The sequence below is a fragment of the Protopterus annectens genome, chromosome 15.part0 (assembly GCF_019279795.1).
Source record: "Protopterus annectens isolate FY-2018-M chromosome 15.part0, PAN1.0, whole genome shotgun sequence".
NCBI lineage: Eukaryota > Metazoa > Chordata > Ceratodontiformes > Protopteridae > Protopterus > Protopterus annectens.
Window position 1 is genome coordinate 621,329,505 of NC_056749.1, and position 20,368 is coordinate 621,349,872.

General features: G+C 39.1%; 1 protein-coding gene across 1 annotated transcript in view; it reads left to right on the plus strand.

Moving 5' to 3' along the window:
- Positions 1–20,368, plus strand: part of SLC6A14 (solute carrier family 6 member 14) — a 357,534-nt gene that overhangs the window by 65,804 nt on the left and 271,362 nt on the right. The window contains exon 3 of the mRNA XM_044057456.1: positions 12,417–12,548. Within this exon, the coding sequence (XP_043913391.1) occupies positions 12,417–12,548 (132 nt within the window). The remainder of the gene's footprint in view (positions 1–12,416; positions 12,549–20,368) is intronic.

Below are 20,368 nucleotides of genomic sequence, written 5' to 3' on the forward strand. Positions count from 1 at the left end.
AGGGGGCTTACAGAAGTACACAGATTACTAAGTATTTCTGGACATTTTAATGTAAAATCAAGTAATACTATTTGAATCACAACAATCAAATGTTAAATAAATAGTTTAGGTATTTCAGCTAAATTATTTCCTTGCATTGAGAAAATATCTTGCATGTTCCCATCCGCCAATGCATCAAGTTATTGATTCTTGAAATTCATAATCTTCTAAAGAAACTGGATGTGTTTAAGGAATGTCTGCAACATCTACTCACTGATGCGTGCTAACATTGCAGTAAACAATGAGCCTTTTAAGATTATTGCACTTTCCTACACTGAAAGATCTTTCCTTGGACCATATCATAAAGGACACCATATTTCAAATGCAGAAAAGAGAATGCTTTTACCTAAACAAAAAACACTACATCACACTGAAACTTAATAAGGATAATCTTTAGACTTTCTCTACTTTCCAGGTATGAGAACAGCAAATTCAAACTGGTTGCATCATAGTCAAAGTGCCTATAACAAGAACATTTTATTTCATTTCCTTACAGTTCATTTTTACCCTCTACTTAACCATTCTCAGACTCATATTTTGCATTATTGGCTATCAAGTTTCTGTATCAGCCAGTTTGGCTAACCCCGATTCTTTTCCCAGGCTTCCAGTGATATTCAAATGCTTAGACATGCCCAGGAGAGGGCGGTCTCGCAGTCAAGGAAGAATATGTTGCCGGATCAAGGAAGGAAGTTTTACCCAAAGTTGTTGGGATAAATAGGGACTCGTTAGTGGTTAAGTTAGCAGGATATGCATTATCTGCTGCACAATTCTGACTTTTGGAGAGAGGCCTGTCATTTATACCTACTGGCCCCTCTGATTTCAGTGTCATTGTTATGGACTTATGTTGCTTTGAGAGGAATGTTATGTTGACCAAAATTTATGGTAATGTAACAGATAGCAATGTTTGCAAAAGGGATATTTATAAGAAACCTAGTGTTTTTTCTTCTGTACTTGCTCCATCTTAAGAGTCTTTTATTAAATTATGTGAGAAAGATATTGAAGATATGAGTTGCAAAATGTTTTGTAATCTGGATAGTGATGAGAGGGAAAGCACTTTTAGAGTTAAAGACTAATGTGAATATACAAATTTGTTCCTCTGACAAAGGTGGTTCTGTTGTTGTGCTAGATAAAGTGCATTATGTCGAGAGTATGTTAGCAATGTTAAGCGATGATTTAACCTATGTGAATATTTCTAGGAGTGATGTTGATTCAATGACTAAAAGGGTTTGTGATTGTTTGCATGATGCTCTGATGTGTAGGAAGTTAGATTTTGAACTTTTTACCTATTTTACAGCTGAGTTTTCAGTTATTTCCTGCATTTATGGCCTCCCTAAGGTGCATAAGGGGCTTCATTGACCTTCTTTAATGGCTATAGTACTGGGAAGGGGTTGGTTAACTGAGCCGCTTTCGATGTTTGTGCAAGATAAGTTGGGGCCATTGGTTTCTAAGATTCCCCTCTGTCCTTAAGGATACTGAACATTTCTTGAGAGATTTGTTCTCAATGATTGGGAGTGTTGTTATTTCTGATTATTGGTTAGTAACCTTGGACGTATTGACTCTGTCCACTGTTATGCCCAACCGTGAGGGCATTGAAGTAGTTAGATTAGCTTTACTGAAGTATAGTTCATATTCGAGAGATATGGTTTTCTTGATTTGTTGGAAATTATTCTTGAGAATAATGTTTTTATGTTTAATGACTGTATTTATTGGCAGAGGGTTGGCATGGCTATGGGCATAGCCTGTGTCAATAGCCACATCAACCTAGTTATGTCCAGTGGGAGGAAGAGTTTGTCCTTGGAAGTAATAGGATTAATGAACTTATTAAACTGTATCGCAGATTTATGGATGACATTTTCCTACTATCGGGAGACACATTGCAAGAATTAACTCAATTTGTAGATTATCTGAATTCATCTACCTCTTTCTTGAGGTTCACACAGAAGGGTGCCTTTGATAGAATAGATTTTATAGACGTTGAGATTATCAAAATGAATGATGGTTCTATTGAGACTGCACTCTTTAGGAAAAACTGTCATAAGAACAATCTCTTATACCGTACTATTATGCATCCTAGCCATATTTTTGGCAATATTGTTAAGGGACAGGTTAAGGGACAGGTTTTTAGAACTCATTTGCATGTCAATGATGAGGCTTTTGTTGGAGCAGTTGGGTGTCTGCAGGATGAACTTAGAGATAGGGACTACAGTAAAAATGACGTGTCTGTGAATATGTTAGATTTTACTTATGCTCGTAATTGTAGGGCTAAACCCTTTTATTCATCTAGAATAGCAGGGGATGGTAGATGTAGAAAGGGTATGGCGGCCAATAAGTGTGTGAGGAATAAGGTTGCTTTAACCTGTAACAATGATAAGAAAACTATATGTGATGTTATTAAAAGGAACTGGGTTTTGTTACTAGTGGATGATGATATTAAATACTTAGTTGGATGTTGTCCATCTTTTAGGTTTAAGAATAGATGCAAATTAAAGAGAGTTATGTTACAATATTGATCAGGACAGATAGGAGGGGTACCTATGCTTGTAGGAGATGCAAAGCTTGTGAATTTATATCTGAGCAAAAGACTTTTTTACATCCTAATACTGGGTATATGTTTGAGCCCAAGTTTTATGCGGATTGTACCTCCATACATTTAGTCTACCTGGCCCAGTGTAGAGGCTGTTCATGTTTTTATGTAGGAAAGACTGAACGCTCCTTTAAGGAGCATATAATGTAGCATTTGGGTTATATACGTAGGCAAGAACCCACCAGTGTATTGTACAAGCATGTTCGTGATAAACCAGGATATGTACTTGTTTTTATAGTTTTGCAATTGATTGAAGCTGATAAGCGGGAAGAAGATCTGAAAAATAAATGTGAATTGGCTGAATCCAAATGGATCATTAGACTTACTGCACACAGAGCACCAGGTTTGAATGGATGTATACCATTAAAGCCTGTCTTAAAGGCACGCCCTTTGAGTCATTAACTATGTTGATTAGGTTATTTAAATGTTTGCTGTTTAGTTTTATTTTATTCTATGGTCTGATGAAGTGCAGTGTATCCGCACGAGAGCACTTACCACCTGCATTTTAATAAATTAATGTTTTTTAGCTGTGTTTGGCTGCCTTGTTCTATTTCATTGATAAGTAAATATTTATTCAGACTAAATTTATACAATCACAATTTATGCTTCCATATAATGCCTGCCTGATTCCTCACAGGCTAGCTGTTCAAGGTAAATTAACATTACCCAACTGCACATCACTCGGGGATGGGGTAGTAATAAGTGGTATAACATTATCTTTACTATACATATAACACAACTGAAAATCACTGTCTGAGGTATACAGCTTTAGCTTAGGTTAAACTATTTGTAACGAAGTAATAGAAAAATGGAGAAGAAATTGCCCTTAAGCTGTGGTGCTCCTTTATTGTACGAGTTCTCCCCTCATGGACACATTCAAAGAATATTGTTATGGATCACAGTCACCTTTCCTGACAAATGAAACAGTCTTAATAAATTATTTTTATATCCTCTCTGGTGACATAGCTTGATAAAGTCTTGACTACAGACCAGCCAAACCTGGTCTGATTAGTGGCTTAGGAGACTGATAGAGTTGCAGGAAAGAGATGGCTATGCCCATCCCAGGTAGGATGCTCCCTAAGGTGGGGGAGGTTTGGGGGCATGGTTCAAAGAGTTGCCCTTGGACATAAACAATGAGCATGGTACATGGGAAAAAGGAAATCAGATAGGACATAAGAAAAAAATCACCCGAGACCCAGTACATCCTTAGGATCCACAACCGGGCCCAGTGAAAATGGAAAAGTCCAGGTGGGTTGAAGAGTAGCTGGTAGATATATATGTATATATATATATATATATATATATATATATATATATATATATATATATATATATATATATATATATATATATAGGAACACTTTATAATATCGAAATACTGAAATGTCAAATTTCAGTATCTCGAGACTATAAAGCTGAAGTTTGAAAATGGCAAAAGTGCATAATCTCGAATTCGAATATCTTGAATTCGCTGTTATGGCTTTACGCTACGTAATATCTGGGATTGTATGTGGATGGTGTGTGGTGCCGCATGTGGATTTAGGTGTTATGTCAGGTAAGTGAGTGTTTTGTAAGGGTTTTGGGTGGGAGTCTGAGTGTATGTGAGTGTGCTGATATGTGTGATGTGTCTGTGAGGGACTGTAGAATGTGTGTGTTTGCTTTTGTTTACTGTTTGCGCGATCTCAGAGTTAGTATATAAAAGTAGGGGGTTGTGGGGGTACAGGAGGGCTTGCCCCCCTACTTGTGTTGTAGGTTTGTGGATGTGTGTTGTTTTATGTTGCAATGTGAGTGTTGTGGTATGTGTGTGGTCTGGTGTGTGCTGTGTTTTAGGTGTTTTGAATTTCATAGTTTTGGGCTTCACGGTTTTGCTGTTTTAGTGTTGTGTGGATTCAATTTCATGGTCTCAAAAAAACTGAAATTCGAGATTTCAGTATTTCGAGATTATGAAGTGAATATATATATATATATATATATATATATATATATATATATATATATATATATATATACACACACACACACACACAAATACACTACCAGTGCATTGCTGTAACAGCAATAATATATCTGCAATTAGAAAGAGCTGATCTACATTTCAATGTTCAGTACAGAATCTGAATTGCTTCTCCAGATTTCATAACTTTTGGATGAAGTATCCCTTCCAGCAACTGGTAGAGTTTCTCCCCATGAAGGCTGGGGGAGTATGCTTCCTCTATAACTGGAATGCACCATGCTGTCCCCCTTTCTTGTTGCCATTTCATATGTACAGACCCTGTTTTTGACACACCATTAAAAGGGCATGTTGATCGTGCCATGCTAACAGTGTTCAGTGCTTTCAGCATTTTCTGCTGATCTCATCCATTACCATGACCTTGTCACAGCAGAAATGTTTAACAGCCAGGTCTAATCTTGCAGTTATTTCACCTACATAAAAAGGCACAGTCTCAAAGTTATTTCTTCAATATAAATGGGCCCAATCCCACAGAGACCTCACTTACATAAACAGACATATCCCAGCGATGTCTTCTATATAAATTGGTCCAATCCCACAGTGAACTCACCTACATATAATGGCACAGTCCCAGTGATTTCACCTACATAACTAGGCATGATTCCACAGTGATCTCATCTACATAAATGGGCCCAATCCGACAGTGATCACACCTACATAAATAGACACGGTCCCACAGTGACCTCATCTACATAAATGGGCCCAATCCGACAGTGATAAATCCCACAGTGACCTCATCTACATAAATGGGCCCAATCCGACAGTGATCACACCTACATAAATAGACACGGTCCCACAGTGACCTCATCTACATAAATGGGTCCAATACATCAGTGGTCTCATCTATATCAATAGGCAGAGTTCCACAAGTTACTTCTGACTCCTTTAGCAGAGAAGAGTAAGCTACTCAGTCGGTCTCTTCCACTTCCCAAGTTTGCAAAATTGACCTGTCTGAGATTAGCATTTCTCCATCATTGCTTGAACAGCCTGGACAATACCCTAGCCCCCCCCCCCAAAAAAAAAACAGCAAATAATTTACAAGAACTTCTTTAATGCCATTTAAGTTTAGATCTTCATGTAAAGTTAAGCAAGCTTGTGGTTCTAGGAGCCACTGAGAATCCTAGCCTCTTTTTCTGATTACATTAAAGCATTGTATAGAAAGATGACTTGCCCAGAGTCACACAATAGGTAAACTGAGTCTGACAGAATCCAACCCTAGAGTACATGATGTAATGTTGTACCAACTGACATACTATCGATGGTAGAAAATAATACAAATGAATAACACTGCCAAGTTGTAATTTCATTGGAACACATTAGCGAAAAACGTAGGTTAGATTTCTTTCTTTCTTTAGATTTGTTAACCAGGAAGGTTTGAATAGTCATGACCCATATGCTGAAAAGGCCAGGGTTGAAAAGTTCCCCAGTTACAAAATTAAAGTTGCTCAACATTGCAAAACAATATAAAAAAACATTTACAAATAAACAAAATGCATGTAGAGCTTAAGCTTCAAAACACAAGAATTATGCAATCACAATAAAATTAAATAAGCAAGTTACATAATGTACTTACAGTCCAGAAATAAATTGCAGTATACTATGCAACAGAAGTTCATTACGTATTGTTTTTTTTTTTTTCAGAAAGTAGAGGTTAAAATAGCAGTAGAACAGTGTTATCCTGGTTAAAAGATTTAAAAAGATGTGGAAGGAGAGTGTTTGATAAATGGAACTTTGATGAAGGAAAAAAATAAAACAGAAAACTTAAGTTCATTACTCCAGAGAGAGAAAATTGAAAGCAAGTATGTTTTCTAAGTCAGTGACATAAAATACTATAGAGTAAAAATGTTTCTGTGTGTTATATGGTTGTTTTGGTATACAGTAAAAGGCGTTGTACCAGTTGTCTGTATCTTTATCACTCACAATGATTCATTTTTTTAATTAGGGCAGAAAATAGCTGATATTTTTGGGACTATAACATTGAAGGATCAAAATCATTCTGGGCAACCTAAACACATAGCACTGAACAGTAATGAGATTAGTTGTCTGTATCTTTAACACTCACAATGATTCATTTTTTTAATTAGGGCAGAAAATAGCTGATATTTTTGGGACTATAACATTGAAGGATCAAAATCATTCTGGGCAACCTAAACACATAGCACTGAACAGTAATGAGATTAAAATAGCAGATATTGTTATTAGATGTGCTTAGAAAAAACATAAGGTAAGGGCTGGAAACCAGGAAAAAGCACAGGCATATTTTAATTATATTACAAAATGAAGTGAGCATTGCGGATGAACAAACAACATTTAGGCAGAACTTTCTTTTCCTTTTATAGTGTTGAAGGAGGGTGCATGCAGGGGTAAAGGAGGAGTTAAATTGATACGGCGGGGTTATCGTCTGCACTACCTGCCATTGCGATCTTGTAAAAGAAGGCAGAGGTTTTGTAATGCAATGAAACCAAAGACCTACTCTGTTTATTCAGTGTGTTTTATAACAGAGGCAGTCACGTCAAACTCCTGGTGGGAACATTTTCTTGAACAATTACAAAGCACATTGATTTGAATAACAATGAATTATTTGCCAGTTTAGAACATGTTCCTAGCTTTATGCTTTTGGCACAATTTGGGTTTATTGTCCAGCTCTAATTATATGCTACGTAACTTGTGGTGTACATTATAAACATATCAGCTTCATTTAATCTAGAATAATATTGCCATTTTGCAGAAAGATAGTGAGAGAGTTAAGATGAGTAGAGGCATTACAGTCTGAGCAGTAGCTTAAGGATATGGTATAGAAACAAGAAGGAGTTATGAGAGACATTAAGATCTTGTAGACTGTGAAGTAGTGAGATGCGACAGAAGAAGAAAATGAAGCTAGTGTGGCAGAAGAGGAAGAGCTGAGCATTAGGCTAGATTTATACAGGAGCAGAGCCATGTTTTTTTAAGATGAGTTTTTAAAGAGGCTTTAAAGTGGGTTAGGCCAGTCATAGACTTGGTTGCTAGAGGTAGTGAGTTCCATAGTTTAGAGACAGAATATGAATACAGAGACTGACTTTTTTTTGTGGGTTTTGAGATAGCTAAGAGATTTTTGTCTTCTTTGTTTAGGGATTTGGTGTATAAGGTGTGACTAAGCTGGCTAGTGCAGGGCAGGCAGTAGGCTTGAAAATAAGGTTGTGCAAAGTAGATAGCTGAATAAAAGCAAGTTGGTTGGGAAGTTCAAGCTGGTTTAGTTCTAGTAGCACTTCACAGTGATGTCTGTGATATTTAGAGTTAGTGGTAAACTTAGCTAGTTTATTGTAGCACTGTTCCATCTTGGTAAGGGTAGATGTTTGTAAATTAGTTACAATAGGGGCACCATAAAGAAGGAAAGGAAGCAAAAGGTTTTTGCTAGGGAAACTTAGGTTGCTGTAGTTAAGAAATGTTTGTTTCTATGCAAGATTCCCAGTTTTTGATGAGTTTTCTTTATATTTTGCTGTATATGGTGGTCGAAGGAAAGTTAGTTGTCAATGATTACTCCTAAAAGTTTGGTTTTGAGCTATTTCTATGACAGTGTTATCAGATGCAAAGATATTGAAAGGATTGGTAACAGGGGAGGTGTTTTAGGGTGGAAGAGTACTAATTTAGTCTTCATTGTACTAAGAAAAAGTTGGGCATTTTTTAGCCAGGATTCCAGTGCAGCAAAGGACTGTTGATTTTTTGAAAGCAGTTCTGGCATTGACTGAGCTGTACAGATTATGGTGGAATCATCAGCATACTGAATGAGTGTTCCAGGGCAAGAGGCAGTGTGAAGGTTGTTAGTGAAAATGTTAGGGAATAGGGGTCCAAGGATGGAGCCTTGAGGAATTCCAGTACGGTTGTGAAGAAAGGGCGAGAGTTTGTTGGACCATTTCACTAGTTGTTTACAATCCTCGAGGTAGCTCTGAAACCATTTTACTGTGTTATGTGAGAAGCCAAAGTCAGACAGTGTGTGTCTATACGTGTGTGTGTTGGGGGATATATAAAAGTGATGTGAATTGTAACAGTTTTTTGTTAATAACAGAATTGTGTGTGTGTGTGTGTGTGTGTGTGTGTGTGTGTGTGTGTGTGTGTGTGTGTGTGTGTGTGTGTGTGTGTACACACATCTGATTTCTATTGACTTGTTCAGATTGTTTCCTCTTTTCTGTTTGCTTGAGCCTCAGATCAAGGTGCTGTGTTCTTATTACATGGCTGATCACTTCTTACAGTAGCAATGTGTTTATGCTTGAAATGTTAATTCTTCACACAGGTTGATGGATAGCAGAGAAAGACTGATTACTATTTTCATGCCTGAAGAATTGTGATTTACTCACAGTTTGATACCTCAGAATGAAAATACACAAGCAAAGGGTCAGGAGCAATGCCCCTAACTTGCAACACATAAAGGGCATTACCACTGCAAAATTGCTTATTTAATGCTTCTGTATTTGCACAAATTACTAAAATAAGTACTCAAGAGTCTGAGAGACCTCAGAATGAGAATGCAAATGGATTGGGGAAAAGCCTCTCACTTCTGGGATACATGGGGGGCTTGCTCCTGCAAAACTTCTTATTTATAATGCTTGTATATTTGTATAGATTACTGAATATGTAATTCAAGATTTCTGCTGATAGGGATGACTGCAATTAGGGTTACAGAGAATAGGCAAGCGTGGACTGGACTTTACTAGTGAAAACTGAAAAAGGAACCAAGGTATTGACAGGCAATGGTAATAGAATGGGAAGAGGCCAAGAATCAATTTGGACTGCAGGCTAGAGATTGCCTTTCCAAACAAGGAGTTTGCCTGAAATACCATGTGAGCAAATCAGTATAACTAATAAGGAAATGATTCTTTTGAGCTGTGATACAAAATTGGAATTTCCTAAACACGGTAAGGCCTTTCTGAGTTTAATTCTTGTGGTTGCCAAAAAAGCAATTACTAGAAAATGGAAATCAGACTCTAAACCAACCATACTAGAAGTTTTGAATATAGTAACAGAGATAAAAGAACTGGAAGTCAGATCTTTAGAAAAGGGTAGGAGCAAATTGTATAGAAAAAATGGAAACTGTGGGAACAATACATGCAAGAATAATGCTTTGGAAGAGGAATGAGGTTTAAGGGAAGGTAGGAATTGAATGTGCTATATCATTTTCGATTAACAACGAGTGTAGAGAAGATTATATGTGATGTACAATGTTTGCAACTGAAAATATGTCAATATGGTTTATTTTCATATATATAAATGTATGATTGCCTATGTCATAAGTGACACTTCAAAAAACATGTTTCTTGTTTAAAAATAAAATGTGTCCAAGATATTTACTTCATGCCAAAGTTTTTTTCATTTCAGTGTAATGTAGTAAACCCTGAGAGAGAGAGAGAGAGTGTGTGTGTGTGTGTGTTTCAGTGATTTTAATGGTATGTCATTATTGCCTAAATCTTCTATCAGCATGGCTTTAGATAATTTCAATTTTCCTAAGTTTGTTTTTATAAATGAGAGTCTAATAGATGGTCTTAAGTAAGTTGCTGTTGTTACTGAAGTGAAGGGCTTCCTCAAATCTCACAATGTTAACGGGTCTACTTCATTTCACCTAACTTCCAATTCACTGACTTTCATTTCACTGACCCCATTTCACTGAAATTTCATTTGACTGACACTTCATTTCACTGACAGTTCATTTGACTGACAAGTATTATTAGCAAGAAAATGGAATATGCCCCCTTCCCCACTGTAGTGCGACCCTGGAGTTAGAATATATAGTTGGGGGGGTGTGGGAGGCGCAGCCCCCCCACTTCATTTCATGTGATATTGTTAAGTTTTGATATAATATTGCTTAGTAAAAGAAAAGTATGTGCCCCCCACACCCCCAACTATATATTCTAACTCCAGGGTCGCACTACAGTGGGGAAGGGGGCATATTACATTTTCTTGCTAATAATACTTGTCAGTCAAATGAACTGTCAGTGAAATGAAGTGTCAGTGAAATGAAGTGTCAGTGAAATGAAATGTCAGTCATTTGGTCTCAGTCAAATGGGAGTCAGTGAACTGGAAGTTAGGTGAAATGAAGTAGACCCAATGTTAACACATCTGCAATCAGAGCTGTAAGATACAATCTTTATAGCCTAAACCAGGTAATTTACCTTCAAGATATTTTTCTAAAAGTTAGCTGGGGCTCAGTTTAACCTGTTCTCTTCCAGTATCTTCTGTTACAATATTAGTTTCAACCGTTATAAGACAGTCTGACATACAGGTGTATTTTTTTTGTGTGTGTGTCCAGCACACACTGTTGGCACATTTTTTTTTTTTAGCACAAGCACCTGTACAAATCAGTTTGATATGCAAATGACATGGAATTCTTTACAAAATTCCAGCTAGCTATGTTGCCATATGTTACACATCGACTGCCCTACTCCTCCTGCATAGCTGGCAATAACTCATATCATCACAGTATAAAAAATTACAAAGAAGGGAAAGAATGGCTTAATCAAAGTTGCAGAGCATTTCCCTGGAATTCAGGGCCAGACTGTAAAATGAATGCAAGTGTAAACATTAATCTGGTTATCAAAATTTAAAGTGTAGTTTTGCAGCAGTTACGGATATATGTGAGGTACAAATCCATAACTGAGTAACAGACAAACATTAAACATGGACAATTTTGAAAGAAACTGATTTTTTTTTCAAATTATTACATTTTACTTTCCTGTGTTGTTCATTATGGTCTTTTTTTTAAGTTTTTCCATTTTATTATTGTACTAAAATTTTATCATTGGCTATAATTGCTTCTCTATTTTTTGCCTTTCTGGCCTGAGTAATGCCTGAAAAGGGGCCTCAGACCATGGTACTTACCTGGTTAAATATGAAAGTAAAAATAAAAAATAAATAAATGCGCTATAAATATAGCTTATTATAAATAACTGTTATTTATGAGAATAATAAAATTTACCTCTGACTTTTCCACTCTCTCTCTCTCTCAAAGATTAGGTTCATAGATTAGTAGAAGGCTAACTGCCCTTGTGAGCCATTTTGAGCCTAGCCAATTATCCCTTGTGAGACTCAAACCCTGCACCTTGTGTTTGTAAGGCAAACACCTTAACCATTAGGCTACCCTCCCAACCCTCTCTGTCTCATAAGTAGTGTGATTTTATGATCAAACAGAAAAGATTAAAGTAATTAAATAATGCCAAAATTGCAGTTTCAAAATTGTCATTCTCCAGAAAATGCAAAACAACACAGGTCTTCTTCAACTATCAGTTAGTTAAATGAACAGTATGTGTAGTTAGAAAGCATCCTTAGTTTGAGGCCTTTGTCCATTATTATTTGTGATTTTGTCTCCAATATTTGAGATAACAGATTGGCAGGTATCAGGCAGAGACTGAGAGTAAAAGCATATAGAATTATTTAGAGCTATGTTTTTTATAAGTAGCATAAAGGCTGGTACCTAGGCAGAAAATCATACAATAATTGTTCATAGGAAAAAAAATATATATATACAAAACTGAATAACATGATTGTTTAGTACATGAAAGTGGTCATTTTTAAAGACTGATTTTGAGACTTTTAATTAATTAAAAAAAATTCAATTTAAGCAAAGTTTAGCTTAAAAAAATTTGAAGGACTCAGTACATAAAAATTGTCTAAGCACCTTGTACACGTGCAAATAGAATAAGTTTATTTAAACAGCCACATACTGCTGTTTTAGCAACTTATGGTAATTTTTCAATCTTTGCAACTTTTTGTCAACTTACATTGTATGTTTTCAAACTGATATGTTTCTTCCCTTAGGTGCCTTCCTTATTCCATACACCATCATGCTAGCATTTGCTGGCTTGCCATTATTTTTTCTGGAATGTTCACTGGGACAGTTTGCCAGCTTGGGGCCAATTTCAGTTTGGAACATAGTGCCAATAATAAAAGGTCAGTATTAAAATGAGGATCATTTTTTATGTATTGGATTTATAAATATATATAAAATGTTTTCTCTCTACTTCCATACTCTGATTTATATGAAGTGTTTTGTAGGTTTATTTTTCAAAAAGTCATCCAAACCAAAGTCTAAGGACACAGATACAAACCATTCAGTAAAAACATCAAGAAAACTCAGTTAAGTTAGAGTTTTCACTGTCTAACACATTAAACCTCCTGTAATGGAGGCCCATAGGGTATACAAAAATGACCCCTTAAGTACATCAAGTGTTGCAGCTGCATGGCTTCTGAATGTCATTGACTTTTTTTTTTTTTTTTTTACTTTTCAGGTCTTTATGGTTACAATCGGGCTAACAAAGCCAACCCCCACTAGCTGTGGATATGCATATTTCGGCCTTTTTATTGGCCTTGTCAGCATCTACTTATGCTATGATGGCAAGATCAATAAAGAGGCTAAAACTGCTGATCTATATCCTTAATGGAGAATGCAGTTTTATGTAACCTAGCTTTTCTAGGACCAGCATGCAAAACATAATTGATAACAGAGTTGGTGTCTATAGATTCCTTATTATTTAATTACTCGTTTTGGTGGTTAACTAAGAAAAGACCAAAAGATAAAAATGTAAATGTTCTTGTGTATATAATATACTACTACTGATTACCCCCTCCCCAACCATGATTAAAGCAGGATTAACCCAAAATCATCACAGCTTGCTGATCATTTTGGGTATATATCACTGGATGCGGGTCATTTTGAGCCATTTTTGGGCAGTGATTGTTAGTATTATACAGCAGCATCAATTAAAGATCATTCTTACCTTAATTAAATAAAGCCACTGGCTAGTGGCCATCTCTTCAGCTAGCAGATGTTTCCACACATATTCAAGAAGCAGAAACATCTGATTATCATAGTAAGAACTAGCATGATTCTGTTCATGCAGATTCTGCCAGTGTGAAGCATGCATCATCACACATACCCACCAATCAGGAGAAGGTTGGGGCACACAAAACATACCAGAGGTTAGCATCATATTATGCTGGTAGGGTGCTGCCACCTTCTCTTCTTCTGCCACACGGAGATGGACAATTACTCTGCTAGCTAACATGCTTGATTGGCAGTCCCATCCCAGAATGCAATCTGCTCTCACATTTTTTTCCTGTCTTTTGAATCAGTTTGTACTCACCAATTAGATTTGTGCATATCAGAAGCTCATTGGTGTAGTTCACACATTTGCCAAATGTACTTTATACTCATTACCTAGACGCATGTAAAAAAAATAATTTTACACTGGGCAAGTAAAGCAGCTTTTTTCCTTACTTCTCCAATTTTAATTAATTTCTCATATTTAAGCTGCTTTATTGTGGTACAGCAGAGAGTCAATTATCTGAATGAAATGGACCTAGGGTAGTTTGGATAATCAAACATATAACTGAACTGGATAAAAACCTTTCGAAATCTTGTTTTTTTCTGCATGCAGGAATTCACTTGTCAACCATTCGGCGATTCTAATAGACAATAAAATAGAAGTTATGTACTTAACAACGTTCCATGTGAGTTGTTTATCTCGCCTTTATTCTCACTGATGGGTTTGAGCCGATCCTCGGCTCCGACACGGCCGATAGCAAGCTCAAGGTTTGCCAGTAGCTCAAGACCAGCCCCTTATCCCACCATGCACTGCTAGAATTACCTCAGATCTTGTTTGCTGCGAATAATAGTCTATACATATATACAACCTATACATACTCTCTCATATATATCTATGAAGAAGAGTACCCAAAGGGAAAGAGAAATATTGAATAACCAGGATGGCACTAGCCTCTAAGTCAACAGTCAGCCAGGAGGGGGAAGGAGGGAGGGACGTGTGAATAAAGGCAAGATAAACAACTCACATGGAACATTATGGTAAGTACATAACTTTTATATGTGAAGTTGTTAAATCTCGCTGTTTATTCTCACTGATGGGTAGCATCCATAGCACCCTCAATCCTGGGTGGCTCATGGGAGTATATTCTTCAGTACCGTGGAACCAAAGGAAGACCTGTCCCTTGAAGCCTTATCTACTTTGTAATGTGAGATAAAGGTATGAGGCTTAGACCAAGTGGCTGCAGCGCAAATATCGTCAAGGGGCAATTTAGCTTGAAAAGCAGAAGAGGTAGGGACAGCTCTGGTAGAATGAGCTTTTGGTTTGTGCGTTAAAGGCATGTTCACATTTTCATAAACAAAGGATATACAATCAGATAAACATTTAGTTAAGGTTGTTTTAGCCACTGGATTGCCTTTTCTTGCTTCTGAGAAGGCTACAGAAAGCTGATCTGATTTCCTAATATCCTTAGTTCTGTCAAGATAAAATCTGAGCTGTTTGTGAACATCAAGTGTGTGCAGCATATATTATAAGTTGTTAGAGTGGTTGGGGAAGAACATTGGTAGTTCAATGACCTGATTGATGTTTGACTCAGAACAGACTTTAGGTAAAAAAGAGGGTGCGTTCTGAGAGATACTCTATCAGCATGGAAAATCATGTAGGGTGGTCTGATGGATAATGCTTGAAGTTCTGACACTCTGCGGGCAGACGTAATGGCCACAAGAAAAATTGCTTTCCACGATAAGAATTTTAAATCACAAGAAAAAGCTGGTTCAAAGGGAGGAAGAATAAATTGAGACAGCATAAGGTTTAAATTTCAGGGAGAAAAGGGAATTTTGATTGGAGGTCTCATATGAAGAATGCCTTTAAGGAAGGTTTTGGATAATTTATGGCTCATAATATTTGAGCCATCAAGACCAAGGTGAAAATTTGAGATAGCAGCTAACTGAACTCGAACTGTAGCAGCTGCTGCCCCTTCCTTAAAACTTTTTGTCAAAAATTCCAAGATCAAAGATAGCGGAGCTCGAAAAGGGTCAATGTTCTTCCCGTTAGCCCAAATTGGGAACCTTTTCCATTTTCTGCCATATAATTTCCTGGTAGATGGCTTGTGAGAGGACAAGAGAATCTGTCTTGTATCTTCTGAAATTGAATGAAGCCTGGCAATTAGGGGAAGTGGATTAGCCAAGCAGTCAGTTTCAGGGACTGTAGAGAAGGATGAAGGTCCCCTGACGGGTGCGTCAGAAGGTCCGGAACTGGGTCCAGGATCTATGGATCCTCCAACAGATGATGGTGAAGAAACAGAAACCAAATCTGTCAAGGCCAGTAGGGGGCTATGAGTATAACCTTCCTTCCCAGTGATTTTGCTTTCTGTAGAAATCTGGGTCTTAATGGGAATGGTGGAAATGCATAAAGGAGACCTGGAGGCCAATCATGTAAAAGTGCATCTCTCAGGGGATGACCGGGAGGTGGTATCAGGGCAAAGTAGCGTCTGCATTTTGAATTGATGTGGCTGGCAAAAAGGTTGCAGCAAGGCTGGCCCCATTTGTGGAAAATCAACTCCGCAACCTGTTCATTGAGAGACCACTCATGAGGGAGTAATATTGCCCTGCTTAGCTTGTCCGCTATGACATTGGATTTCCCCGGGATGTGCATTGCTAACAAAAAATGCTGGGATGACACAGCCCATTGCCAAACCATGGGGGCTTCTCGATAAAGGAGGTAAGACTTTGTTTCGCCCTGCTTTTTCAAGTACCAGACTACTGACATGTTGTCGGCCTGAATTGCAATAGTCCTTAGAGGGAGAGAGTCCTGAAAGTACTGCAATGCCAGAAGTACCGCTCTCAGCTCTAGAACATTGATGTGCAGATGTGATTCTTGATCTGTCCATGTGCCTTGGGCAGTCTTTCCCTGAAAATGCCCCTCCCTACCATATCAAGGAAGCGTCCGTGGTCACAGTGGCTATGGGGGGGGGGGACAAAGGGTCTTCCCTACTGTAACATGAAGAGATGTCAACCACCTTCGAAGGTCTCTCCTGCAAGAATCCATGATAAGAATCATGTGGTGCATTGGTAGTTTCTGGCAAGACCACTGAGTGAAAAGATGCCATTAAAGGATTCGCATATGCATACTTGCGAGTGGTATAGCCAGGATTGCTGCTGCCATCAAACCTAGCACCTTCAATACCTCCACTGCTGTAGCTTTGTTCTTTGACACCAGTGAGCTGATGTTTTGGTGAAGGGAGACTTTTTCGATAGGGAGACGTAGAGTGGTGGCTGAGGTATCTAACTCTGCTCCTATAAAAATGGTATGCTGAGATGGCGATAAGACAGACTTTTCGAAGTTGATCGTAATGCCTAATTGATGGCAGAGTGTCAGAGTGTATTGTGTTGCCTGAGTCAATTGATGCCTGGTGGTAGCAGTGAGGAGCCAATCATCTAAGTATGGAAACACCTGGAATCCTAGACGCCTCAGGTGAGCCGTGACCACTGCCATGCATTTGGTGAACACTCTGGGGGCTGAAGTGAGACCAAAGGGCAGGGCTTGAAACTGGTAATGATTGGCTCCCAGCTGGAAGCGCAGATGATCTCTGGAGCATCTGTCCATCTTTATGTGATAGTACGCGTCCTTGAGATCTATGGAGCACATCCAATTGCCTTTCCCTAAAAAGGGAAGAATGGACTGAAGCATGACCATTCGGAACTTCTCTTTCTTTACGAACATGTTGAGTCTGTTGAGGTCCATGATAGATCTTGCAGTCCCCTGTTTTCTTTGGTACCATAAAGAATCTTGAGTAAGTTCCGAATCTGACTTGGTCTGCTAGGACTGTTTGGATGACTCTTTTTTTCTAGCAATCTGTGGACCTCTACAATTGCTTGTTCCCTGAGATTGGGTGGAACATCTGGGATTTTTTTGATAGGAATGGGAGGGGTAAAGAATGGTATGAAATATCCTCTGGAAATGATGCTTTGTACCCAAGTATCTGATGTTATGTTTATCCAGGCTGCTGGGTACAAAGACAAGTGAGCCCCAACTGCCTCCAGAGCTGAACAGTTGGGCCCCCTTTCAGGAGTGCTGGTAGGACTGACTGAAGAACTGACTCCTGTCACCCTGTTGCTGCGGACCCCCTCTGCCACGGGGGCGGCATCTTCCATTATAACCCCCTCCTCTGCCTCTAGAGGGGGTTTCACCATGTGTGTCGTGAAAGGCTGCTTGAGTTTTTCAGAACCACATCTTTCCCCCCCTAGGGCCCTTGGGGTAGGGCTGAGTAGGAATGGAAAAGCGGACCCCAACAGCAGATAAAGTCTTGCCTTCCTGTTCACACCTGGTTAAAGTTTCCTTTACTTTGGGCCCAAACAGTAATGAGCCATCAAATGGGGTGTTAATAAAAGAAGACTTGAAGGGTTCCACAAAGGAACAGAGATGCATCCAGGCTTGTCTGCGAAGAACAATGCCTGAACTAGCAGCTCTACTTGAACCATCAGCTGCATAGGATATGAGACGCATGGACGAGTTCACTACTGAGTTAAGGGTAGCGAGCTGGGCTTTGACTTTGTCGGCCACTCCTGCAGCTACTGTACCCTGGAGAGTATCTCCTAGTTCTTTCAGGAGCTCTCTCTGTAGTCTTGTAAAATGGGTCAAGTAGTTCAGTGTTCACAGAGAAAAAGTCGCTGAACTAAACATGCGCTTCCCATATCTATCCATAACCCCAGAATCTCTGTTAGGGGGATGGATAGAAAAGGATGTCTCAGATACTTCCTTTTTGGTGGCTGCAGCCACAACCATGACATCCACAGGCACTCCTTTTGTCAAAAAAGGTTCATCGACTGGGGCAGATATGAATTTATTGGGTCTATGAGGGACAGGTTCCATGGCCTCCGGTGACTCCCACGTCTTACGAGAGATCAGATCCATGAGCTCATTGTAAGGCAGAGACACCAAAGAAGTGGAAGGTTGAGACCCAGAAGCCTTCAAGAGCACAGACTCATCCTCAATAGGGGTCTTGGACTGCCCGTCATCCCTCTAAGGATCTCTAGTATCTCTGCAAAAGAGATATCTTCAAAGAGGGACCGAGGGGACCCTTCTGACTCATCTAAGTCCATGTCAGATGTCAAAGACTCCTGTGGGGAGTCTAAGTGCCTCCTCTTGCACAGTCTCTTTCTGGGCACCTCCTCAGTGGGAGGGTCTGGGGAGGTCTCAGAAGAGCAGGGGACACCCTGTGGGGGTACTTGAGGCTCTGGGTCTCTACACTTAGAGGGCTCGGTAGATGCAGAAGTAGACACAGGAGCTTGAGGGGAGAGGGAAAGCTGAACCAATGCTGATGTTGTCTTTGGAGACAAAACTCTCCCCATAGCATCAAAAGAACAATGGCTCCGAAGAGGAGGAGTGGACGGACCCGAGAGTACCATCCGATCCTCCCGTACCGAAACCCTGGGCTCCAAGCCTGAGGTAGGAGCCGAGCTCATCCGAGCCGAAGCCCCAAGAGGGAGAGTTGGCACCAAGTCAGTGCAACTATCCTCCCCGGACCTGACTGGAGAGCGTCTGCTCCTAGAGCCATCAGTCGGCGCAGGGGACATCCGAGTAGATGGAGCCAATAACCCTGGAATGGATATCGGCTCCAAGGGTCCAGCCACAATCGGTTCGACTTCCCTCGGCTCCGACAGTCCAGTACGGCCCGGAGGAGAAGTAGACAAGTTTGGCTCCATGGTCTTCGGCACCAACAAGCTGGTCAGGGCTGACAACAATTTGGCAAGTCCTGGTGCCTGTAAAAGCTTCTGCACTAGCCGATCCATGTCCAAATCTGAAAGGTTGACTGAAGACTTAGCTGAATGCACCGAAGGTGCTGACTGGAGCAGCGGTGAAGAAGGAACTTCGGAGACCGGCTCCAATACTGAAAGCTGGCTCCGAATCAAAGGTACACTCAGCTCCAATGACTGTAGAACTGATGACCCCCTCCTGAAATTTTAGCCTTTTTGGATACCTTATCTGAAGACTTGGATTTTGAAGATTTGAAAGACATACTAGCACCTTCATGGCTATTCAAAACCTCTGAAAAAGACTGCTGTAGCAATCCTCTGTCTATAAGTTTCCTCCTTCTCTCCAAGAGTACTCTTGAAGAGAAGGAGTGACAAATGCTACAGATGTCTTGGAGGTGCTTGGCCCCCAAGCAGTAGACACATTGAATATGTCCATCAGTGATGGACATTTTCTGCCCACAATCTGGGCATTTTTTAAAACCCGATTTGGGATGGGATTTCTCCCTATCCTCTGACATACTGAGAAAAAAACAGTAAATAGATTCACAAACAACTAAGTCCAACCAGGTCACTATCTACAATAGTAATATATATAAAAATATATAAATAAAAATATAATACAAATATGGGACTGAGAGTCCCACAGAAAAAACCTAACTGCTAAAGTTAATAGTTGATAGTTAATAGTAAGAAAAAGGGCTAAAGGCCCACACAAACTAAAAAGCCAAGTCCCTAATTTAAAACAATTTAAACTATCTAAACTGTCTAAACTATCTAAAAATAATAAAACTAACACACACTACATAAATATATCAAAAAGGAAAACTTTTTTTAAAAACTTTTTAAAAACCTACTGTTTCTAAAATGGTCCGAGCTATCTGGATCACCGAGATCTCTCTTGCCGCGGCAAACTAGATCCAAGGTAATTCTAGCAGTGCATGGTGGGATAAGGGGCTGGTCTCGAGCTACTGGCAAACCTTGAGCTTGCTATCGGCTCCAACCCATCAGTGAGAATAATCGGCAAGATTAACAACTTCACATGAATACTTTTCACACACGAGCTGGCTACAAGCTCAAAAAATATGCTCAAGCAAATACATAAAATGTTTACAAATTCAGACAATGATTTTTCCTACCAGAAAACTTTGGAAGGCTGGATCTGATAATTGACATTTCTGATAATCGACTCTCTACT